The 25,694-nt window shown below is 41.0% G+C and overlaps 1 protein-coding gene across 3 annotated transcripts in view; it reads left to right on the plus strand.

Annotated features, from left to right (window-relative positions):
* fam135b (family with sequence similarity 135 member B) overlaps nucleotides 1-20,180 on the plus strand; it is a 40,066-nt gene extending 19,886 nt beyond the window's left edge. For 2 of the 3 annotated variants that reach the window (XM_048993193.1, XM_048993194.1), the window contains exons 4-20: nucleotides 1,876-2,015; nucleotides 3,015-3,085; nucleotides 4,607-4,780; nucleotides 5,328-5,454; nucleotides 10,545-10,698; nucleotides 11,287-11,336; nucleotides 11,496-11,651; nucleotides 11,757-11,830; nucleotides 11,942-12,096; nucleotides 12,693-14,655; nucleotides 15,050-15,216; nucleotides 15,390-15,481; nucleotides 15,737-15,834; nucleotides 17,340-17,491; nucleotides 17,616-17,726; nucleotides 17,915-18,028; nucleotides 19,419-20,180. In XM_048993193.1, the coding sequence (XP_048849150.1) occupies nucleotides 1,876-2,015; nucleotides 3,015-3,085; nucleotides 4,607-4,780; nucleotides 5,328-5,454; nucleotides 10,545-10,698; nucleotides 11,287-11,336; nucleotides 11,496-11,651; nucleotides 11,757-11,830; nucleotides 11,942-12,096; nucleotides 12,693-14,655; nucleotides 15,050-15,216; nucleotides 15,390-15,481; nucleotides 15,737-15,834; nucleotides 17,340-17,491; nucleotides 17,616-17,726; nucleotides 17,915-18,028; nucleotides 19,419-19,624 (4,004 nt within the window). In that variant the 3' untranslated portion in view covers nucleotides 19,625-20,180. The remainder of the gene's footprint in view (nucleotides 1-1,875; nucleotides 2,016-3,014; nucleotides 3,086-4,606; nucleotides 4,781-5,327; nucleotides 5,455-10,544; nucleotides 10,699-11,286; nucleotides 11,337-11,495; nucleotides 11,652-11,756; nucleotides 11,831-11,941; nucleotides 12,097-12,692; nucleotides 14,656-15,049; nucleotides 15,217-15,389; nucleotides 15,482-15,736; nucleotides 15,835-17,339; nucleotides 17,492-17,615; nucleotides 17,727-17,914; nucleotides 18,029-19,418) is intronic. The other variant, XM_048993195.1, reaches the window with a different exon arrangement.
* The last annotated feature ends 5,514 nt before the right edge of the window (nucleotides 20,181-25,694 follow it).

Raw genomic sequence — 25,694 nt, forward strand, 5'->3', positions numbered from 1 at the left:
CCGCGGGTCCTTTTTACGTGAAATGACATCTGTTGCGATGTTTTACGGGCCTATGGTTTACACATTTAGCTACCGATCATGCACAGTGTCACAGACTCCCGCACCCATTATGAACGAAATGTATTCGAAAATGTGCTTTTGCATTTTTCACTTAAAAAAAAAAAGATTATGAGATTGGCCCAATGTTTACACTGTTTTACTTTTTCGTTCGTGATCATACGGGCAGAACAGGGACAGCGCTGCGTTAATTAATATCCGAGGGTTTGAGAGTATTATAGTCTTTATGGAGGATAAGTGGATTTAATGAGAACTGACTTAATTGACTTGCATCAGTAATTGTTTACTCTTTTGTAGAAATGACATCCACAGTCGAATGAGGCATTATTGCAGAGAATGCACTAAGCCCCCACCCCCTCTCAATGCTCCTCTGCAGTGCCTGTTTTGAGGCTGCCCTCTCACACCCAGTTATTGTAGGTATGCGGCGTGCGTCGGTATATAGAGATGAGGCAGCTGGGCTGCAGCACGTCGCTCTCTCTCTGGCTCCTCCCACGTGGCCGCATGTCACACCTGCACTCCGCTGTGGCACACGCCTATCACGTTCTCATTGGGTCAAGGCGTACAATGTTAATCATCCTCGTTGACGCATGCCTGACAATTCAGCTGTAGCTGGGAGATGGAAGGGTACTAATGGTCACCTTTCCAGGTGTCGCAATCGTATTGCAGCGACAAATCGACTGCTGTACCACTGGTTTATTTTTTTTAGGCTAATATACATCTTTATAAATTCCTTACTCATGTTAATCAATCAGCTACTGTATTATATGCTAACCACCGCAAAGATTAGGATGGACAATTTATTTCTGGTGATGTGTTCATGCGCATGGCTCAGGATACAGCTTACGATGGCGGTCTGTAAGCTGACTGAGCTTTATAGTGCTAGAGAGATAAATTGAGAGGCTTAGCAGAGTTTCCAAGTGAATGAGCGGCTGAATAATCTCTCCCGCAGTACCGCATGATTCAGCAAGGGGGTGTGGTTAAGGCAATGGCCATGCCACCAAAGGATGACAGACATTGCTGCAGTGAGAGATTTTGCTGTATAAACAGATATAGTGGGGGTGTCCATCTCTTAAAATACTTCCTAAATTAGCTTGTCTGCTAAACCAGTGTTTCTCATGCTGGGACCAGCTCCCAGCTCCTGGTAGGGCAAAACTGTGTTGGCAGGGAGCTGGGAGGGAGCAAAAACATGGACTGTCTGGCAGGGAGCTGGGAGGGAGCAAAAATGTGGACTGTCTGGCAGGGAGCTCAGAGGGAGCAAAAACATGGACTGTCTGACGGTCCCTGAGGGTCCCTGAGGAACCTCTTGGGAAACAATGTGCTAAACAAATAAATGAATTTGCAGGTTAAGATTCTTTGGTAACACTTTACTTAAAGCACCCATTTATAATGAATTATACAGTAGATACCTTTATAATGCCACATTATGCATTATAAATGCTCTATGAAGCTCTCATCTGGCTTATGCTGTCCATTATGATGGATTTTGAAGGTATCTATATTATATTATAGATGAGAGCTTCACAAAGCAATCATACTGCATATTAAACATGCCTACAGTATAATGTGCCTTTTTATAAACAATTATAAGTGTGTGTGTAATTTTTTATGAATGCATTATAATGTATAATGATGACTGCTTTAAGTAGAGTGTTACTGATTCTTCTTGTACGATTTCATCACATTTTATATTTGACCAACTATTAAACATTTTAGCCTAATATGAATCAATTATGCTAATCCTACAAAATGTTTGCAGCTTTCGAAAACGTAGCTGTTGTTAATTCAGCCGTCTTGTTCGTCTTTGTTCCTCACCCTTAGGTGACTGCAGTTTTCCGTCTGCAGGAGTACACGATGGAAGTGCTTTCAGCAAGATATTTCAGATCCTGTACAGGAATGAGGAAATAGCGTTGAATGACTGCACGGTCTTCAGAGTTCATTTGCTGCTAGATGGAGAGAGAGTAAGTCAGTCTTCTGCTATTTTTGTCACAGCCTGTATTAGTCTAGAAGCAACCTGTAAATAAGAATCACACATGTAAGATGTGTAATACCTGAATGTGTTTCTAAGTAATTACGAGGCAGATTCCGAAGCTTCACTTTGTACATCTTGCACGTCGATGACGGGAATGAGCAGAATCCTTCAAAGTGCTATGCGGGACTTGGCCACAGAGAGCCCTTTCAATTTTGTTTAGACGCAACGTAACTAAATTTATCGATGTTGGCCGTACTGTGATACTACATCGTGAGTCACGCAAAGCAGGCCTGACAGGCTGTAATTGTACTGCCTCACAAGGTCATTGCTAGTCCATCTAACATTTACTCAGAAGCCATTTAGAAAAATACTTTAATGAATATAACAATATTCATCGTATTGTGACTGCCCAAGGATGCAAGCATCGGGAATGGATGTCAAGCCTTAAAATTATTTTATCATTTTCAATGAGTATTTCAGTAAATAAATTTTTCGAAACAGAGTCTTAGTCTGGGAAAGGGAACAAAAATTTGGAAGCCATAAAAATGGCCACTTTGTTGTCTATGCCTAATTTTAGAACTTTCATTATATAATATTATATATTTATACTATAGTTGGAGGGCATATCAGCAGTTAGGAGACACTTCTCACAGCGATTATTCTCATTAGTCGTCTTCAGGGTTTTTACCGTGAAGTAAATGAACAGGGAAGGAAAGGAGAGATTTAATGCTTCAGACTGTCGGTTCCTGCTGTTAACGTAACAGCTTCGGTGCGTGTCTTACTGTCTGTGCCTGAATTTGAAATAGATACTGGATACATTTAAAGCACATTAATTCATGTTCATTTTTAATGTTCTTAACCTGATTTTGTACGAATGTTTTATTAAGTTATATTTCATTTCTGTTTGGCTGTTTTTGGGATGGGTGAAAAAGTGTCTTTCCGTCTTACTTTAAGTTCATCCTTCGCTCTGCGTCTTTCGCCGTGGCAGGTTGAGGAGGCCCTCAGTGAAGTGGACTTTCACTTAAAGCTGGACCTGCATTTCACCGACGATGAGCAGCAGTCAGTGCCGTTCTCTGCCCCCATCACTTGCCTGCGTATCAGTTTTCCGCCAAGTTACTGATTTTCACATACCTGCCTGAAATTTCACATCATTCGTGCTGCGATTTCACATAGTATTTTGAGTGGTGCCCTTCTGCAGTGACTTCTCAGATTTACAGTACGTTATACACATGGATGAGATGCTATGCACTTGTACATTGTTGCCTTATTTCTCCATTGAATTATCTCTCCCAGCAATAATGGATTGTTCATATTATGAAGAGGAATAGGCAGAAAGAGCAAGAGTCTTATACAGTAGACATGATTAAGCATTATAGTCTTTACAAATGATGTTCTGACTATCTTATCATGCCCTATGTTGCCAAAAGTTTTGAAACACACCTCTAAATTGTAAAATTCAGGCGTTCCAATCACATCCATAGCCACAGGTGCATAAAATCAAGCACCTAGGCATGCAGACTGCTGCTACAAACATTTGTGACAGAATGGGTCGCTCTCATAAACTTAGTGAATCTAAGGGTGCTCAGCGCATGCTGAGGCGCACTCTGTGCAAAAATCACCAACTGTCTGTAGAGTGAATAGCTACACACCTCCAAACTTCATGTGGCCTTCAGATTAGCTCAAGAACAGTGCGAAGAGAACTTCATGGAATGGGTTTCCAAGGCCGAGCAGATGCATCCAAGCCTTACATCACCGAGTGCAATGCAAAGTGTCGTATGCAGTGGTGTAAAGCACACCGCCACTGGACTCTAGAGCAGTGGAGACATGTTCTCTGGAGTGACGAATCACGCTTCTCTGTCTGGCAATCCAATAGATGAGACTGGGTTTGGCGGTTGCCAGGGGAATGGTATTTGCCTGATTGCATTGTGCCAAGTGTAAAGCTTGGTGGATTATGGCATGCGGTTGTTTTTCAAGGGGAGGGTTTGGTGCCTTAGTTGCAGTGAAAGGAACTCTTAATGCTGCAGCTTTCAAAGCCATTTTGGGCAATTTCATGCTCCCAACTTTGTGGGAACAGTTTGGGGATAGACCCTTCCTGTTCCAACATGACTGTACACCAGTGCACAAAGCAAGGATGAGCGAGTCTGATGTGGAGGAACTTGACTGGCCTGCACAGAGCCCTGACCCCAACCCAATAGAACATCTTGGGGATGAATTAATGCAGAGACTGCGAGCCAGGCCTTCTCATCCAACATCAGTGCCTGACCTCAGAAATGTTCTCCTGGGCGAATGGTCCAAAATTCCCATAAACACCCTCCTAAACCTTGTGAACAGCCTTCCCAGAAGAGCTGAAGCTGTTATAGCTGCAAAGGGTGGGCCAACTCCATATTAAAGCCTATGTATTAAGAATGGGATGTCATTAAAGTTCATGTGTGTGTAAAGGCAGGCGTCCCAATATTTTTGGAAATATAGTGTATTTTTATCTGCCCTTGCTGATAAGCAGGTAGTTCTGATTCATTAGACAGCCCTATTTGCTTCACTGAAGAGAGTCTGACACTCTGCGTTCTGTGCTGTGGTTTCCAGGCTGAATGAGCTGGGGACCATCCCTCCGATCAGCAGCCGTACCCTGGGCCTGCACTTCCATCCCCGCAGGGGGCTGCACCATCACGTCCCAGTCATGTTTGACTACTTCCACCTCTCCGTCACCTCTGTCTCCATCCACGCCTCGCTGGTCGCTCTGCATCAGCCACTGATCAGGTGACTCCCTTGACCGTACCGCCCACACCCACACATGCGCACGGGCTCAGCCTTCTGCCTCACCTTGCATCAAGGGTCTGCCATCTTACTCAAGCCAGTTCTCAGGGATCCACAGACAGTGTTTCGCTCCCTCCCTGCTCCCAGTCAATCAAAAAGACCAAATACCTGGTACAGGTGTGTTGGGAGCTGGGAGGCAGCGAAAATGTGGACTGTCAAAGAGGTTGAGTAACAGAACTAATGTGTCTGATTACTGCTTAAAAATACAATAATATTAAAAGCAAAAAAAGCTATCATTGACTTAGAAAATGATGCGAAAATGAAAAATGTTTAACAAAGGTGCAACCCTGTTGTGCACGTGTGCAAGTATTTTTGGCAAAAAAATGCTAATATGTTATTATGCATGTCCAATACATGGCCATCTATCTCGCGTCCAACACATATTCATCTGATATGCTTTATAATAAGTGCACCTCTATAGATGACACTGATTTTAACTAGTTGTGTTGTTATGTTATTCATATTGACGCTGGGTCTCCTACCATTACAGCTTTACTCGATCAGGCAAAGGCTCCTGGTTGGGGAAGGGTTCCCTGGAGAATGGCACCGATCCGTCTGCCATGTCTATGGAAAACCTCATGTTCGGGGCTGGCTACTGCAAGCCTGTTTTACCTGAGGTATGGCAGCATGTCCAACGTGTCTCTGAATATTCTCAGAGAATGTTTATCTGACCAAGTGTTCTAACAGCAACGTTGCTGCTTCTGGACAGCAAGATTAATGTCTGTCATGCTCTTTGCCCTTCAGGTTCGCTCGCGTTGGCTTTTAAGTCGGTTGTCAGTGTTTGTCCTGTTGTATTTTAAGGTAGCTGCTTCTTAGGTAAAACTACAAGCACTCCTTTTATAGCAGCTACCCCGTGACCCTTCGTAAATGCGACGACAATAAAAAATTGATTTGCGACCAAATTTTGCATGCCCGACAATAACACATGCCAAGTGGGAGAGATCTTTGAAGTACAATCATGTGCCGCATAATGAAGTTTCAGTCAACGACAGACCGCATATATGACGATGGTCCCATAGAATTATAATTGAGCTGAAAAATTCCTGTCTCCTAGTGGCGTCGTAACTGTCATAACGTCATAGTGAAACGCACTGGTCACGTGTTTGTGGTGATGCTGGTGTAAACAAACCTACTGCGCTGCCAGTCACATAAGGGTACAGTAAATACAGTTATGTACTGTATAGTGCATAATACTTAATAATGATAATAACTGTGTTACTATTTTATGTATTTACCTTACTATACTTTTTATCGTTATTTCAGCTATACCATGTTACCGATTTGATTTTAAGACGCATGTCCTCTTTGATCCTCCCTGTTTGAGCTTATAGGATATATCCCATCCCATTAAAAGCGGCATTTTTATTTTTATTTAACATGCATCTCAGTTTCTTCCCTCGTGGGTCTTGCAGCAACAGCTGTGCCATTCTAATGAGAGCAATTTCTTTGCCCCCGGTTCTGGGGTTTTACACCTACCCCCTGTCTGGGGGATTTATTTCACACACAGGGTTCCCCTTTTGATCGTGGTAATGAGTTCTGTTTCCCTGCCACGTTACCTCTGCTCAGGCTCCTTTCGCTGCATCCCGCCGCAGCCCGATTTATTTATTTGCAGGGTCCCTCGGCACTTTTCACTTTATGGTGCCACGTTCGACGAGGGAAGCTTTTTTTTTTTTTTTTTTTTTTTAATAGGAAAACCCATTTCGTCGCGGAATTTGCTGTGCACCGTAACATTCGTTTAAACCAAATCAGCTAAATTCTCGCACGGCTTCGCGAGTGCTGAAGAACATCGCTGTTGGCATTTTTTTATGTAGCGTTTTATTCAGCAGATTGCTCAGCTGTTGGAATGCGCACGATCTTTATATGGTGCATGTTGCAGATCTCTAGGTAAAGTTATGCAGGGTGAAAAACATTCTCCCTTCGTTTTATAGATGTACATTATTGTGTACTGTATATTATTATGTAATTAATTATTATATTAAATACTTAGACATATACCAGTTTGGAAAAGGTAATGAAGTATTTGTTCCATAAATACGGCTGTTAATTGGGTCTGTAAAGATCATTGGATGCTGAAAAACCGGATTTCATAATTGCCATCTGTAGCAGATGGACATGCGATTACCTGAAGGGTTTGGATTACAGATGTATCCCATACTGCACTGCAGGGCACTTTATACCATATATCACCTGTGATATAATGTCTTCCTGTAATTAATTCAGTCTACCCTTCACAAGTACATTTTTTGAAGTAAAACAGGAAGTACTGCCAATGATTACGCTTATACGCTTTTTCTGAGATTGTGACTGTATAATCTCAGACTTATGCAGCATGCAAAAGTGTGTGGACTGTTTTATTTTACTACTAACTTAACTTAAGTAGGACTTACAGAAATACAGGCGACACACACGTGACACTTAAATAGACTTTCCAGGAAAGTATAATAAAATAACATAATTATTCAAAGTTTTGGTAACACTTTACTTAAATCGCTCATGTATGATGCATTATAATGCATTCATAAAGTATTACAGAGATTGCTATAACTATTTATAAAAAGGCATAAATAGATTAGAGCTTCATAAAATGTTCAAAATGCATAATAAACATGGTTATGTGCTATGACTTTTAATGAATATTTATAGCCATGTTTATAATGCTTTATGAATGCATTATAATGCATTATGAAGTTATTTGTAATGTATTATGATGACTGCTTTAAGTAGCGTTACCAAAGTTTTTTTCTTTTTCTTTTTTTTAACTTCCGCTCTCAGTTATAACATGCCTGCTATCTTTAAACAGAGGAAGAGTTAAGAAAGTGCAGATGTTCTTTTCTGGTGTGAGTGTGCTGAGAGCTGGAATTACAGTGTACACAGGTATGTGATGACAGGGCAGGCCTGTGCTCAGTGTGAAAATTATAGTACATGTCAGGGAGTGCGGAGCATTGCATGATCTGGTGAATTTGAGGCCTTTGGTATGTTCGGGAGGGATGTGAAAAACACGCAGCCTGTGAGGACAACTTTATCGTACATGCAAGAAAGCTATCAGTGATGCAACTGAAAGCAAGGTGCTTTGGTCCCAGCTCTCACCACGTGGCCGTCTGGCAGCATGTGCTCACGCTATCCAGATGAGTAGCGTCTGAAAATGTACGATGTGTATTAGAGCGCCATCTACTGGACAGAATGATATATTGCAGGATGCCAGGTTTTATGGTTAAATATGACATGTTCCGATAGCAGATGTTGGACAAGAATGGAAGTGGTCCATTAGGAAGCTGCAGAATTATTATTTCTATAGTAGATGACCATTTGCTAAACATGTACCGTTAACATACCGAACAGACCGTCCAAGTTACACATTGTGGGCAGGGGCGCATTAATGCACAGGCTTACCCAGGCTGAAGTCCAGGGGGCTCCATTAAAAAAGGGCCTCATTAACCTTGTTTAATAAAATTTAAAACCTCAAGCTGCCACTTGTCCTGTATTTTACAGGATCGTCCCAAATTGAAGATTAAATGAACCAGTTATGAACCAGTCTTATTTTTTCATGTCTGGAGATCCCTGTCTGACATTTTTAAACAAATCTTAGCATGCCCCCCCCCCAACCCCCTCCCATAGACAATTGCAGGGGGGGCCTCTGAAAATACAAATAGCCCAGGGGCCTGTGAGCATGTTAATGCGCCTCTGATTATGGGAATAACACAATATAAACATTTTCTCCATAGGGTTATGGACCGTAGGGTTATTATGGTATATTTTAGCACTTAGCCAGCCACTGCAGGCTTTTTCGTGCTTCCTGAACTCCTGTCGCCCATCTTCACATCCATGTGTGAAGAACACAACAATGGACAGCAATATCACACTGCTTCATTGTCAGAACACCATTTCCTCTTCCAGACAAACCTCTTTTCCTTTGAACAGACATGCCGCACAGTCCAGTTGTTTTTGCACTGAGACCCACATGTATTGTGTAAAATTAACTTTATTCATTGTATGTATCATTGCTAATAGGGTGGCATGGTGGTGTAGTGGTTAGTACAGTCGCCTCAGATTTCTCAGGCCTGGGTGCAAGTCTGTGCCAGGATTCCATGTGTCTGGAATTTGCATGTTCTCCCTGTGCTGCTTTGGAATTTTCTGTGGGTACTCTGATCCCCCCCCCCCCCCCCCCCAGTCCAAAAATGTACCGAGGCTTATGGGAGTGACCAAATTGACCATAGGTATGAGTGAATGGTGTGTGAGTGCCCTGTAATGGGATGGCACTCTGTCCTGGATTCTTCCTTGCCTTCTGGCTGTAGCCCCCCATGACCCTAAATAGGACAAGCAGTTTCGGAAAGTGGGTGAATGGCTGGATTATCAAGGACCAGAGAACACAAATGGAGAGGGGGCCATTGTCATGTTTTTGTTGGGTAAAAACACACAGACATATTTTATACTTTTATAAAACATTAATAAGTTAACATAAAAGATTTTTAAGAAATTATATTGCCTTTAAAGCAGACATCCTTAGGCATATTGATTTCAGGTAGGTAGATGGTGGGGGGGGGGGGGCATGGGTGCTGGTGAGATTTGAGCAGTATTGCAGTAATACAGTATACAGTGATATTTTTATTCATGTTTACCTCCTCCCCCTGCTCAGCAGGTTTTATCGGAAAATGCCTGACTATCTTTGTTAAGATACCATCAAAAAAACATATATTGCGGTATAATGTCTGGATGGTAAAATGGATTAAAATGAACCACCACCATAGCTGCAGTGCTGGCTGTGTTTGCGGCGGTAAAACTTCTTTCCAGCAGTTCTCTCCTCCATTGAATAAGGAAACGGCAGATTTCTGGGGCATTGCACATCATTAGTGGGTGTCAGAGAGCTGCTAGGACAACTTATTTATACGCTTTAAAGTATGGTAGCCATGCTGTGTGAGATTGCCATGGATTTCGTGGAAATGACCAGCTGTCCTGCAAGGCATCCCCAGACCAGACACTGCCTCTCCATGCTTAGCAGTGCAGAACTCCACGTGCAGAACTTACGCAGTCACCTTACAAATAGAGCTGGATCAAAGTAATTAATACTTTGACTTAACTGTCCACTGGACTGACTCCCATTAATAGACAAGTATGTACAGTACAATGCATAAATAAATACAGTGTCAAGCAGTGGTGGCCTGTGGGCAGGGACGCTAAACTGTTTGTCCTTGTGTTAGACAGGTAGAACAAATACTGAAGTATGTTTTTACTTTATTTTGTGCTATAATGAAGTCCTCCAGTGTCAAGCCTCTTTACCACTGACTGACAGGGTGGCAGCATTCAGGTCACTGTTACAGCCGATTTATAGATGCGGAGACTTTCCATATACCTGCTTTTTCAAAACATGGGAATTTCTTCGAATCTCTTCTTTCCATATACTTTAAGTGGGGAAAAAAAAGATATTTTTTGTCTTGTATTTTTGATGGGCGATTGACACAGTTATTGAATAAGCAGCAATGCACACGCTACCCGTGTGCACATGTACGAATGCTACTCGCATCCAAATGCTCATTCATACTGTGTGAAATTCTACATGACACAGTACCTGCTGATCCACTGTGCTCGTGCGTGTTTCTGACAGCTAACGTGACGAGGAAAGGGCAGGAGCTTTGGTGAGGCCCTCTTTGATGCCGTGAGAGTCTCATGTGAAGGTCAGGCATCTGATGTGAGCTTGCTCTCATCTCACCAGGGGGGTTTCTACGTGCCATCTGAGAACTGCCTGCAGCGTGCTCACTTGTGGCATCAGAAACTCTGTCGCCTCCTGCTGGCCACACACAGGGGTCTGCGCTTATACTATGTCGGGCTGATGAAAGAGGTTCCTCAGCTCACACAGGTGGATATAGGTAATAGAGACTCCTCTTATATAATTTTCTGGTTCTGAAAATGTCTATACAATTTTACTGGGAAAAATATACATAGTTTTACATATATACTGTAATTACTATAGCAGGGCTCTTCAAATCTGGCGCTCGATTAAAATCCAGGCCTTATTTTCAATTCTCCCAGGTAGTTTAATAATTACTGATTCTGATTGGCTAGAGGCTTCACACCTGGCTGACAGGTAAAGGAAGGCTGCAAAATCCGCAGGGCGGGGACCTTGAGGACCGCGATTTGAATAGCCCTGCACTACAGGATAAAACTAAATAGCATGCCTAACATATATTTTGAAACACTGAGTGAAATGCATTTTAGTGTAGTTTGAATTAGGCTTTTATCTTTAGATTCTTGTGAGGTTTGACTGCTTGCTGTTCCTTTATTGTATATTTAATGTGAAGAGATTGCAGTTCATAGTTTCCAGGCAGCCACCAGATGTGTCCTGTCTTTCTCAAAGACTTTATCTCGAAGAATTCAAGCAGGGCTTTCTTGTCATAATATCACAGTATTATAACTTGGGTCACAATAATGTTTCTGTTCTTTTGACTCCTGTATAGACGAGCTGCCAATAGAAGAGACTCTTACTCAGCTATCAGCTGAACTACAGGTATACACAAGACATTTAAACATGACTCAACGTCCCGAGAGATGACCGATTGCAGAAACTCAACACCAAACAACCTGTGATGTCTCTTTCAGCGATTACAGAAAAACTTGATTAAAATGAATGTCCCCAATGACGCCCATAAACCCTTTTCCTTGACAGTTGCAGACCTGCCACGAGAAGGTGGCGGAGCAGATCAGCCGAGATCTGATGCAGTTGTGCTCTCACCTCGCGGCGTTGTGGGCCCAGTTCCTGGAGGCTGTGGTTCCACATGCTGATGTTCGCTCGTTCTTGTCCCAGGAACACCACACATTACGGGTAAGCATTGGAAAAATCACTTCCAGTGAAACATTCCTCCAAGTATTCTAGCTACGTATAAAAGAATTCCTATTTCCGGTGTACTTTTCTGCATCCGTAATCCAGGTGAGAAGATTCTCGGAGGCTTACTTCTTTACCGAGCATCCTAAGGAGTCATCTTTGACGTTCCAGGAAGACTTGTAAGTTGCCTAACTTCCTAGCATAAATGACAGCTTTTCTGGCAAATCCGTTGATGAAAATTGAGAGAGAACAAGAAACAAAGACAGATAATTGCTGATATCTCCATGCAGAATCACGAGACATGGGCAGATAGCCGTGGAGACTCGAAACTCCGACTATCTGACTCGAATGCCCCCCCTGCCCGTTGAGTGCCTAGATATCGATGGAGACTGGAATAGCCTCCCTATCATCTTTGAAGACAGATATGTCGAGTCTCCTTGTCTGGGTTAGTATTTGGCTTTTTTTTAACATTGATTTTGATAAAGTGCATAGATTATGGTATATACATCAATATTTCGGGGGCGGCATGGTGGTGCAGTGGTTAGCACTGTTGCCTCACACCTCTGGGACCCGGGTTCGAGTCTCCGCCTGGGTCACACGTGTGTGGAGTTTACATGTTCTCCCCATGTTGTCGTGGGGTTTCCTCCGGGTACTCTGGTTTCCCCCCACAGTCCAAAAACATGCTGAGGCTAATTGGAGTTGCTAAATTGCCCGTAGGTGTGCATGTGCATGTGCATGTGCGTGTGAGAGTGAATGGTGTGTGAGTGTGCCCTGCGATGGGCTGGCCCCCCATCCTGGGTTGTTCCCTGCCTTGTGCCCATTGCTTCCGGGATAGGCTCCGGACCCCCGGCGACCCAGTAGAATAAGCGGTTTGGAAAATGGATGGATGTATGGACATCAACATTTCGCATATAATCATAATGTGTTTTTTCCAATATACCATGTTAACATTTTATCATCCATTGTTCTACATGTGAACTTTCATGATGTTGTCAGGAGTGAATAGAATTAAATATGTTCAATTTTTATTTTCAATTTTAGATCACAAGGTAGACAATGTCTCACCCAGTCCATCACATGTGCCAATCTCCTCTGGCCGGCAAACTCTTTCTGATATCCCCAGAATAGCTGCTGAACCCACCAGCCCTCCAGTGGAACACGACTCTCTTGCACCAGCAATAAACAAGGGCCAGCTCAACAGCAATGGCCGTATAGACCCGTCTACATATGCTTCCTTCATAGCCAAGCAGGGACAAGGTAATGATAGCTGTGAAGAGGCTGACTCGTCTGCAGGCGAGCATGTCTCATACTGTGAGGAAACAGCTGCCTCAAGGCCTTGCACTACTGACGTGGAGGATGACTCAAGCACTGGCCTGAAGTATATTGAAGTCAGGCCCAGTGATGAGGACCCTTATAGAGGAGATGCTGTACTAATCCTGGCATCAGCCAACAATGACAGCAAAAACCTCTCGCAAGTCTACGACTTAGAGCAGGGTGACTATGGGAGCAGTATTTTAATAAAGATCCATGAAAACAATGATGGAGCAATTAGTGAGAAAGCGTGTGAAGGGTATGTTTTGAACAGTGAAATGACACCCATGGCCACTTTAGAGACAAAGCGCAAGAGTGACGGTAATGAAGACCTGCTACTAACCCCTTCATCTACCTCAGAGACAGCTCCTCCAGAGCCCTACATGACTCCACTGTTCTCTGCCGATTTACGGAGAGAGGACCTCCTTCAAGCGGGGAGAGCACACAGACGGTGCAGCAGTGTAGGCTCAAAGGCTATGAAGAGGTCCTCCTCTGTCATCTCTGACTCAGGCATCGAGAGTGAGCCCAGCTCTATGGCATGTCCAGAAGTGCGCTCGCAGCCTCCCGACTTCTCCAGTGAGCGTGACATCCTGCAGCACCTCGTACGCAGACACACAGTCCACAGGAACTCCCTGGAGGGCTTCCAGACAGAAAGCAACACTAGCCTGCCAAGTGGCATCCAGGCCTCACTCACTTCTATTAGCTCCCTGCCTTATGAAGAAGAGCAGGATGTGGAGCTCAGCAAACTGACTAAGTCTGTCTCAGCACCCCAGATCAGCAGTCCTGAGGATACCGAAGAGGACCAGGAACTGGCAAACCAGGACCTAGATGAAGAAAGTGAGGGTGCTGGTAGCTATGATCGGGAAGAACCCGGTATCACAGAAGATGCCAAACCTGTTGAGCCTCCAGCTGGACACCGTTTATTCCCTAAGAGTATTGATAATATCCTGAAGAATGAAAATACTTTCTTGAAAAGGGGGCCGGTCACTATCCAGAAAGAAAATACACCCTACATGGATAGCTATGACAACTCAAAAGATTTTGGTGATTCTGACAAGCCTGGCCTTAAAGAAAATCATTCAGACATTCTGGGAGTGGAATCCGTGCTGCGTGGAGTACCAGAAGTTTTGCTTTTTCAGCAGTTTCTCCAGGGGCATTGTACTGATGACACAGCATTCCCCCAAATGTTTGGGAATTCAGAGGACACTCAAAGTAACAGTATGTTAAAATTGGAAGATCCTTTGAGGTCAGTCCATGAAAGGCTTTTGTTAAATGATGACCAGAGTTTCCATCAAGATCAGCTGAATGAGACTGATAAAAAGGAGCATAGTCAGCTAGGAGAAGGTCTAAGTCAGCAGCCTGGCGATGTAGCGGAGACCCCTGCTTGTCCTATCACTTCCAGGGCAAGTAGGATGGATTCCCAGACCGATGACAGTCAAGGCAAACCCTCCAAATTACCCACATCAAGCCTGGCATTTGTGAACAAGAAGGTGGTTGAGGTGGTAAACATGTCTGTGTCCTGCGCCCCCACATGCTTGCCCTTTTCCTCAGTCCTCCGAGACTCGCCGTCTGTGGTGGGATTCTCAAACCGCCAGGCCAACTCCCCAATTACTCACCAACCGCTCGGTTCTTTCGGCCTCATCTTCTCCTCTTCTCTCTGTGCTGATGAGGAGACCAATGAGAGGATGCTCAAGTGAGTATACGCTTAAAACAATCACCCTCGAATCAAGTAACACCCAGACCTTTTCTTTGGTACACTGTCTGACACTAAATATAAAGCAGATAACAGTTTACAGTAGCAATAATATGTATGATTCTCATCATTGATGATTAGCTTTTTTAACACTACTGGTCACACAGTGATATATGTGATATGTACTGATTGGCTGGCAGGCCAATGGATAGTGTTTATTCCGGAACTGCCCATAATCCACTGGACAATTACAAACCTACTTCTTCGACTCCTACAACTGTCACATTTATGTCAACCAATGAGCTAAAACAACAACCAACAAACGGTGGGACTTTGCAATGACCATATTGTGTTGACCCATGATTAACGTTCTGTTTTCTGAATGCCATTGTAGTTTCTATAAGGCCAAAGAGGAGCTGATGACCCAACTCAACTTCAACGCCACTCTGTACAGCGATCTTCCTCAGCTTGCCTCCGAGCTTCCCTATTTTGCCCCTGAGGAAGATGAGGAGGAGTTCGATGATGGGATCCACTTAGTGATTTGTGTCCATGGCCTAGATGGTCTGTATCATTTAGGATGCAGGAAAATAGGCTAGCAGTGAGAGAGTGAATTCTCAAATTATGCTAACGATACATTTATTGCATGTAAATCAGTTTAAAAACTTAATTTGTTTGTGTTAACAATGCTTCCGTAAGTGCTAGCACTGTTGACATTCCTGCTAAACACTTGACAGGAAACAGTGCAGATTTACGCCTGGTGAAGACCTTCATTGAGTTAGGGCTGCCTGGGTCCAGACTGGACTTCCTGATGTCTGAGCGAAACCAGGTAAGCAGGCGAAGGTCTTGTTTTTGGTAAATCCTTTTCATGAACTTATTTATTGCTCGATCCTAGCATCCATGCTTTCCACAAAACACAAATGATCAGAATTCCAGCACAGTATTGTTATCCTGTTTAAGACCAATTACAAAAAAGTTATGTTCACGCTGCTACCGTCAATATTACCTTTGTCAACTGTGTCTTGGCAAAATCAAATATTTCCTTCAAAAGCATTTAATTTTCTCCCTATATTTCTTCTACAAGACAGATACCTTCGCTGATTTTGATGCGATGACGGACAGACTGCTGGATGAAATCATTCAGCATATTCAGCTCTATAACCTCACCATAGGCAGAATAAGGTCAGAAGGTCTTACAGATTCTTTTGATGACCACATCAGGCTGTGCAGAAAGCAGCACATATTTATGGGTTTTATTGGTCCAGCATGTAACAGTTTAACAATTTAGTACAAGATTTTACAATGAATGTGACAGGGGTGCAGGCAGGCGAGATTTTTGAGGCGGTCGGGAGGGAACCAAAGAATGAACAAAAGGTCTCAACTCTTCAGCTTCTCCAGCCATGCTTGATGAAGCATTCGGCGAGATTTTGATTTAATATACTGAACATTCTGAATGACACTGGCTGACATGCATGCAATGATGCAATGTTGTTCGGTATGGAATTGCCAATCACCCAGAAACAGCCTATCGGACAGCGTAGCATGAAAACAGATTTCTCTACGATTTGTTGCAAGTTTAACTTTACGTTTTTACTGAGCCCCAGTGATTATTCTAACACATATAATTTAATGGTAGGTCAAACTTGGATGAAGTCTGTTTCTTATTTGCAGTAAAATAAATTAGCCTATCAGCAATATGGGAAAAGTATATTGACAATTGCATCCAACATAGCCTTGATATAGGTTAAGCCTATATAGAATTTACGACTACTTACATTGCTTGCTATCTGAAAGAACACTGTGACAGATCTTTTTTTCCGGATCGCTCGTCTTCTGTACTGTAATATCGCTGTAATATCGCGGTAATATCAAAACTACATCCGGCACAATTCAAGGCAGCGCAGTTCTTAGCTTGTTCAGGACCCAAAACACGCAACTGCGAAATACAACCAGAATGCCCAAATGCGGCAAGAATAGATGTTTTTGAATAAAATGCTTTAGAAAGCGACATCCGTGTTTGAATTATTATGCGGGCGCGTGTGTTAGGCGCGATGCTACTTATCAAAGTTTTGTTTGTTTGTTTTTTCACTCTCAAAAGTGTGGGAGGGGAGGAGAGCTCATGGTCTCTATATAACTATATTTAACCATCTGCGCCGCTGGAATGTGGTAATGTCTGCGGTGAATAACAAAAAGATTTTTTTTACTGACCACTAGGTGGCAGTCTTGACCTGCAACAATTTAGTATAATTCAGAGCTAGATATAAGAAAATGTTATGTTGAACTGCATATTTACATACAATATTTACTGCCAATGCCTTAATTCAGTTAAGTTTAATTTAATAATACTTTTTTCAAAAAGCAATTCTTGAAATTAGTTTTTGCTACAGTTTTAGTGTTTTTGCAAAAATGCACACTGAAACTGGATTTCCGTGCTTCCAGAATCCAAAACATAAAGGATTTTACCGTGTTCTATTAGATCAGTAACTTTTTCCGAACGAAGTCAGAAAAATTCTCTTTAAATAATAACATATGGGATGTAAAAAAATATGAAATAGGTGGAAATTGTATTATATCTGTTGTCACAGTTAAACAGACATGCACGTAGTTATATTAACATGATAATATCAGAATTACAAGGCAAACTGTTAAATGTTATGTTGTGATCATTCTGTTTTTGTTTCATTCAGTTTCATTGGACACTCCCTGGGTAACGTGATTATCCGGTCGGTGCTGACAAGGCCACGTTTTCGTTGCTACCTTTGCAAGCTTCACACTTTCCTATCACTGTCTGGCCCCCATCTGGGCACCTTATACAACAACAGCACACTGGTCAGCACCGGTAAGGCCAGTGACAGTGACCCTAGCATGTCTAGGGTGATACAGCGTCGAAAATCATTTTCTCTAACTTCCCTGGATGCATGCTAGTTTGCATCCAGCTCTTTAAACTCTCAAAATGTCTTTAGGTCTGTGGCTGATGCAGAAACTGAAGAAGTCTGGATCGCTGCTGCAGCTGACGTTCAGGGATCACGCCGATCCTCGGAAGACCTTCCTCTATCTGCTCAGCCAGAAGCCGGGTTAGAACAAGAACGCTTTCCTTTCCAGTGGCGTCTTCCACGTCAAAAAATGTTCACACATGTGAATTGAACAGATTAGTTTTATGTCGCCTCAATTTTCCAAGATGATCGGAAAAATAACACATCTGAAGACTGAAACACCGAGAAAGAGAGACAGTAGAGTATTAAATATCATTCTTTTGTTTCAGGTCTGCAGTACTTCAAGAACGTGGTGTTGGTGGCCTCACCCCAGGACCGCTATGTGCCCTTCCATTCTGCCCGCATAGAAATGTGCAGAACGGCTCTTAAAGACAGAACCACCGGTACTGCTTGCTGCACTCCTATTTAAAACTATTGTTACCTGTTCTGTATACTATACAATACCTTTTAAACACTACCGGCCCTGTTTACACTTAATTTTAAAATGCGACTTGGGTGAATGTTGTGGACAGAACTAAATGCAAGTGCAAACCACCTGCAAGGTGCATCGTGATCTGATCGCTCAAGCTACTTGCAGAGGTGGTCTGGGACGCAGTTGTCCGCATATCTTTTGTAGCTTAAGTGCTAACGTGGCCTGACGCGTCCCCCAAGAAGGATTTCACAATGGGTGGGGCCATTTGGCCTTCTAAGTGACGTAGGCGGTAATGAAATCTGAACACGTCGTCAGCTGGACATCTTGGAGACGCGTGATAGACACGAGTGTAACGGGAGATGCATCTCGGGCATGATCTGATCGCCCAAATGCATTTTAAAACCGAATGTAAACAGGGCCATTGTTGCGATACTGGAAACCATACTATGGTAAAGGGCATCATGTAAGTGGAGGTTTTGCTGTAGGTATTTCTTCTATTTATACACACTTACAAACATTCAACACAAACATATAACAAAACATCACATCAGTCCTAACTCAGGACCACTATATTTCAGTTCAATAACAGTGATAATAATAATAATAATAATAATAATAATAATAATAATAATAATAATAATGTAAAAGATAAAAGTAAGTTGTTTGTATATCTGCATACATTACCATAGTGACCTGGTGCACTTCACTATTGCAGATATTGCAGATAGATATGCAACCTTAATCTTTTTTTTTTTACAAACAGAGATCTATAACTTAATTCTTCGAACCACATTTTTAGTTTTGTTTTATGAGCACTTCAAGTCTATGAATATGCTCAGGTGTATCGCGAAATAGGTCCTTGTAGGATTTTGAATAAGTTGGACTTTCACCACTCTAAGAACTGGAATATACCTACAAAGTGTGTATCTGGGAGACATAAATGCCCATGATAATGAACCTCGGTCTGCCATCACTGTCGCTTCTTGTGTAGTTCACTGCTGACTTATTTTCATACGAATCTCTTATGCTATAGAGTACAGACGATTTGAAAAGAATACTTCAGACAACTGAGGTGCTTCGCATGAGAAGTATACTGTAACTTTCAAGTATTAAAATGGATTAAGATGTAAAATTTTCCAGTAAAGTATCACAAAGTAGGTGATATATTACACTTTGCTTTGAATTGCCAGCATTTGTCACTTTGCTAGAACTTTTCAAACTTTTGTCAAGGGCAAAGAGTTTCTGAAGCCTGTGTTCGCTTTCGTTAAAGATTATGTGTGCAGTCCTCGGCGTCTGAGCCCTGGGACTCCCTAACCCTCTGAGAGACAGAATAGTGATTGGTCTGTTTGGTTCCTCTCTAGGCCCAGTTTACACAGAGATGATTAACAACCTGCTCCGACCCCTGCTAGATGCTAAGGACTGCCGGCTCATCCGTCAGAACGTGTTCCATGCCCTGCCCAACACAGCCAACACCTTGATCGGCCGAGCTGCTCATATCGCCGTGCTGGACTCAGAGCTCTTCCTGGAGAAGTTCTTTCTAGTTGCCGGGCTCAGCTATTTTAAGTAATGTTCGTCTGTCCTTCGTTGTAAGATAAGAAAAGTAAGCGGTCACTGGAGATACAGAAGTCAGCTCCACTGTATAGTTATGTACATGTACTTTATTTTTTTGCCATTGATACAAACAGAAAGTACTAACCCTAATCTCCTGCAGATATGTACTTGAAGGATGACTTATGAAAGCTTTTAAAATAGTTCAGTATGCATCTCTCTGATTTATACGTGATTTATATCATAAACATGCTTTAAAGCCTCCAGATTATAAGAAATCTGTGAAAATATCTTCTTGTAGAATAAGTGTTGGAAAAACTTTCCTTGAAAGGAAAAGAACATTTAAGTGTGCTTGGCAAGCATTTATTTTTCCAATCCTCTCTTAACGGGTGTGTGTGCGTGTGTTTTATGCTGTATGCTGTCATCTACACAACCAAGCCAAATAGATAAAATAACTTGTACAAACACTCACCTCACTTGTTACTGACACTTATTATTAACAAATTGTAAAGTATGTGGTAATTGTATTGCATATTGTTACATATGTTTCAAATAAAAAAATATCATTCCTAAAATTTTTAAGGCATTGCATTGCACACATACCATAATGTAAAAATCTGTAAAATTTTGTAATGTCATTAGTATTGTACAGGAAAATAGGTTGGTGTTCACGGTATGAGACTATTCTTATTGGTAATAATTCCATTATTGTTTTTTTTCTTTTTTCACTGGGGCATCAGTAGAATCGATATCACCATTTGCTGTGTCACCCTTTAGCAGAACAGCATTACCAGAGGAAGATTTCCTATTCCACTCACATAAGAATTTTTGTCAGACATTTGTCTTTTTAAAGGAGGTTATAAAGTCTGGAGACAAACTGAGTCACAGTAGTTGCATTTATCTCCAGTGTCTTGTGTAGGTGCTGGAAGATGCATAACAAAATGAACAAGTCAGTAATCGGCGCAGGGTAGTGTCAGGGAGCCTCTATTAGGAGGAACTGGCATACTGTAGCAATGAAGCCCATTCTGATAAAACAAGTTTACAGTTTTTTTTACTGAAATCTGCTGTCGTGCAAATAGCAAGGATTATGTTGCACACCCAATAGCCTGTGCATATGTAGAAGGACAAATCATCCATCAATCCAGACATCCATCCATCCACCCGTCCACCTACCCATCCGTTTTCCGTAACCACATGTCCTGTTCAGGGTTGCGGGGGGTCCAGAGCTTATCCTGGAGGCTATGGGCGCAAGGTCAGGAATAACCCAGGACGGGGTGCCAACCCATCGCAGGGCACACTCACACACTATTCCCTCACATAGGGCATATAAATTTCTTGACCAAAATAATAACTGTATATGCGGCATATTTTGTTACATTTTCAGCGTTCTGTTTAGCTAGGATCGTTATTTTGGTTGTTACTGTCGTTTTAAGGTTTTAATGTCTAATTGTGTATTAGAATGTATGTTGTATATTTAGTTGAAAGTCACCACATCTCCCTGCCATCCTCGGATGTTGCAGAAGGTGACATGTCAAAGTGCTCTTTGTATTTAGATCATTTCTTTTTGGTTTGCACTATCGCTGCATCGCAAGCAGTGTGTCAACATGATTGACTTTAATTAAATGGCTCCCATTGGGATTTAGAATCAGTTTCAAGCCACTTTTTCTCTGTGTAAGCAACCTTTTGACTGCAAGGCATCATGGATCATTTCACATCGATTGGCACTGAAGAGTTTCTTTTTTCTTTGTTTTCCTTCAAAGGGCGATTTGTTTGCCAAAATGCTACCACATTGCAAATGGAGGCTTATACCGCAGAGAAATCTGTAACAATCCCAGATAACGGAGACCTCTATTATTATGTAGATCGAACACAGCAGCAACTTAAAAACTACTCTTTGTGTTCTACATATTAATGCTGCATCTTTTGTTATGTATGCATGATTTATATTCCAACAAGTATAGCTTTCAGACAGCATTTTCATATTGCAGATTTTATTGTGTCTATATCTTGAATAGGACACCTTACATATCTTTTATATACACACATGCACACACACACACACACACACACACATATCTATAATTTTGCCACTTAAATTTAAATTTCATTGTCAGATCCAGTGAAGAATGTAATGTTCAGTGTTACTATTACATTTCAGTGTAAAACCAGAATTGGTTCTGAATTCTTCATACTGTATTTTCCTCACAGTAAGTTATTGGTGCTGTTATCAAGAGACTTACTGCACCCTCCAACCCCAACAGAGTTTTGTAATGAGAAACTATCACTCACTTGATGTTTTTAGAGTGGATCAAACAGCCATCCTGTGTGCCATGGATCAAATCCAGTCTTCTATAATTCAGTAAACCTTTATCCAAATGCCAGCTTTGAAGATGTCAGCCATCAACTTCCTTTCACTGTTTTGCTTTACGCGGGTGTGGGCGTGTTAAAGTGTTTGTTTTAACTAGGCAGCCTGACTTGTTACAAAATGCAGTGTTTGTGAATTACAATATTATGTTAATGTTATTACCATTTGTCTGCTATTCAGTATTGTATTGACATTTGACATCCTTAAATGTAAATGTAAATTCAAAAATGAATGTAAAAAAAAGTCTAATTTTTTAATTCACTGTGAGATGTAACTGTATTTATTTTTTGCTCAAAATACGTTCAATCACTTTAGAAATTCATCTGTGCCAATATTATTATTCAACTATTTTTCTATGTTTGCTTACTGTATAAGTACGAGTTGTAACTTGTCTCCCATGTATAAAGATATATAAAGTATAACACTAAGAACGATAATATAAATATATAAAAATAAAAAGTATAATTCTCCTTTTCATTTGTGTGGATTATTAAATGTAACCACTTAACGTGGAATATAGATTGCACGGGATACTGCTTGATGGATTATCTGCCTCACTTATATGTTGTGTCTGCTATGTAAATAAATGTAAATCCATATAATTCTGCAGTATCAGTTTCAGGCATTAATTCAATGAGATAATGTTCTGTTAATGAAAAGTTCTGTCATTACGAGAAGTGCCCTAGCCATTTTATTTACACTGTTGCTGGCCTTCTTGTCTTTATGTTTATCAACTTCGTCACCAATTGCGGAAGTAGGTTCACACTAGCTAGTGTCTCACTATGTGGAGGCCTGTTGTTCAAGGTCTTAGCTTGACAAGTAATGCTGTACATCCTTGAATGGAACAGGTGCTTGAGCTAAATATCCATCTTTCAGTCAAATTGCTTATTTTAGTCAGGGTCTTGGGGTGGCTTGGAGTCAATCCCAGGTAACACAGGGCCCAAGGATGGGGGCCTCCCTGCTTGGGATATCTGCTTATCACATGGCACACACTTACGGTCATACACAATGTATGCTACATGTATGTCTGTGTATCATGAGGACTAACCAGCGTGACACAAGGAGAACTTGCAAATTCCACTCACCCATAGCAGAGGTGATATTCGAAGTTCAAACCTTGAAAGTACGAATCAACAGTGCTCACCACTGACACTCAAGTCACCCAGTGGAAAGTGGAATGCAATTTAAGCACATAAAGAAGTAGTCAGATAGGACAGATAGGGAAGGTGTTTGTCCCATGGACACTGAAACTCATAATTTGTGACACAAAAAGTGCACATTTCCTGTGATTACAGGACATACTCATACCAAGAATATAACCGTTTTGTATATTTTTGGTTAAACTTGTCAACAACTTAAGAAGAATCACAGATACACAAAATCCCACAACCTTTTTATCTAGTTTTCTGTGAGGTCTGCCTTCTTCAAAGAGTGAAGGATCACCCTCAGGTATTAAAAATGCCACTCAACGTGGTGAATCGGACACTTGATGGTGACCGGCGCATCATATAACCCAAATGGAAGACTGCCGAATTTGTACAAACCAAACACAGAACAATCGTTTTTAGTGTACTTAATGCAAAGTAATATGCACATTGTACAGTATAACGAGAAATGCAGGGGCACATGATGCAAAATGGCATAAATGCTTTACTTATTATTTATAAAAAACAACTTTATAAAGCAGTTGTTTTTTTGTCCATTTTATGGCCATTAAATGTATTATTTAAATTTCAATGAAAGAAAAATTCTGTTTATATCGGAAAAAGTGTTTGTTGATGTGTTTGTCAAGAAGTGACACTTCAGAAACATTGTCAATAAAATGCATAGTCCATGGAATCTTTAAAGGAAACCCAATGCCACCCAAAACAGCCTCATTTTCTTTCTGACACAATGATGACATTGATGGTAATTTAGAATTGAATTCTAAATTATAAAACAGAGTACATTTTAGGGAACATAACAGATGTTATATCGCTAAAATGTTTTTGAATTATTTTGCATAAAAATAGTTTTAAGTCAAGCTACTTTCAATTTATTTAGTGTTGTCGGAAAATAACTTCATGGACGTAATCCTGTATTATGATTCATAAATTTGCGAATGTAAAGTTTACTTTGAATCTCAATAAAACATGTGCTCATTTTTTCTTTAAAAATTAATTATTCTTTTGCAATAAGCTGTAACAGGCAGAAATAGACCTCCAGTGGTTTCACTTTCATCAGTCACTGAAGACCACTGTTGGAAATATGGGAAAATTAATAGTCATGGATTCCTTCATTCCCACGTATGCTTAAATTATCAGCAAAATGTATATCTGTACTGTACAGTCACACAAGGCTGGAATGGGGAAGGCAACGTTTTTCACTGTTAATTCAAATACTTACCAAACAGTTTGTATGATTTAGGGTTTATTTTGCTTAGGTCATCAGTCATCTAATCATTATTATACTGAAATACTAACATTGCTTAAATTATTTAAATCACTTTACTACACCTTCATTTATAGACATGTGCTTACTGGTGTGAGAATGAACATTATCTGTGAGTAAATAACCTAAGTAAGAAATTTCACATGTATTCTGTCATGGACAATGTGCACAAAACTCATCACATCTCTTCAGCACCTCCACTACAGCACTTCCTTATGTGAAAAGTCATGCTTTTACTCATATATTTTATTTATTTAAAATGTTCTTCATTAAGACAGCTAAAAGCAGTTCAGGGAAGAGAACTGATCTCCTGGTGTCCTGAGTCACGGACCTTTAAATTAAATTCCCTTCACAACAAATGCATATATATGGGTTGCAGCTTTTTCAAGGTGGAGGCAAAAGGTAAGTAAAGTCAGGATGACCTTGACAACCCTTGAAAATGATCCATCATCACTTCTACCTCTCACAAAATCGTCCGTAAAAATCTGTTCTGCGAGGATCAAATTGAATTAACTCTCACCTGATGTACAAAAACCCCAGAGATGGCAAAAAGATGCATCATGATCTTGACATGAATCTTTTTCCAGATTTCAGTCATTTAGGTTGGTTAAAAATTTTATTATGAAGCGTATCTTAATTTCACATGAGTGCAGGGGTGATTATGCTCATTGGATAAATAGTGGCAAATCTATCGAAGTTAGAACAAATGAAAAAAGAAACATTCATATTTATAGACAAGTGTTTATTGGTGTTAGAATGAACATTATCTGTGAGTAAGTGACCTAAGTAAGTAAGAAGTTTCACATTTATTCTGTCATGGACAATGTGCAAAGAACTTCTAGATAGGTGCTTACAACTGAAGTATAACCAGTGAGCGCTTCTTTATGGGAAAATTCATGCTTTTATTCATATATTCATGTATTTATTTATTTAAAAGTGTTCTTCACTGAGACAGCTAAGAAGGCACTTTATTTTATCCAAGATCCTGACTTTACTTACCTTTTACCTCCACCTTATAAAAGCGGGGTAGTCACCCATATATTAAACAATTAATAACATTTTACTACTTTGATGTGTTTTTTGATGTGCGCTCATTTACGCTTTTAATTAATTCAGTCTCATGATGAAGAATCTCATCAGAGATATTAAATTCCTTTCAAACCTACTTATATTTTATTCCGCGATAAAGTAACCTCCACAAACTAAAATGTACTGTATCTGAACCCTTACGACTGAACAGAAGATATGATGATAGAAACAAAATATATTTGAACCAAAACACACATGTAGCATT

This window comes from Brienomyrus brachyistius, chromosome 23, assembly GCF_023856365.1.
Source record: "Brienomyrus brachyistius isolate T26 chromosome 23, BBRACH_0.4, whole genome shotgun sequence".
In the NCBI taxonomy this organism is placed as follows: domain Eukaryota; kingdom Metazoa; phylum Chordata; class Actinopteri; order Osteoglossiformes; family Mormyridae; genus Brienomyrus; species Brienomyrus brachyistius.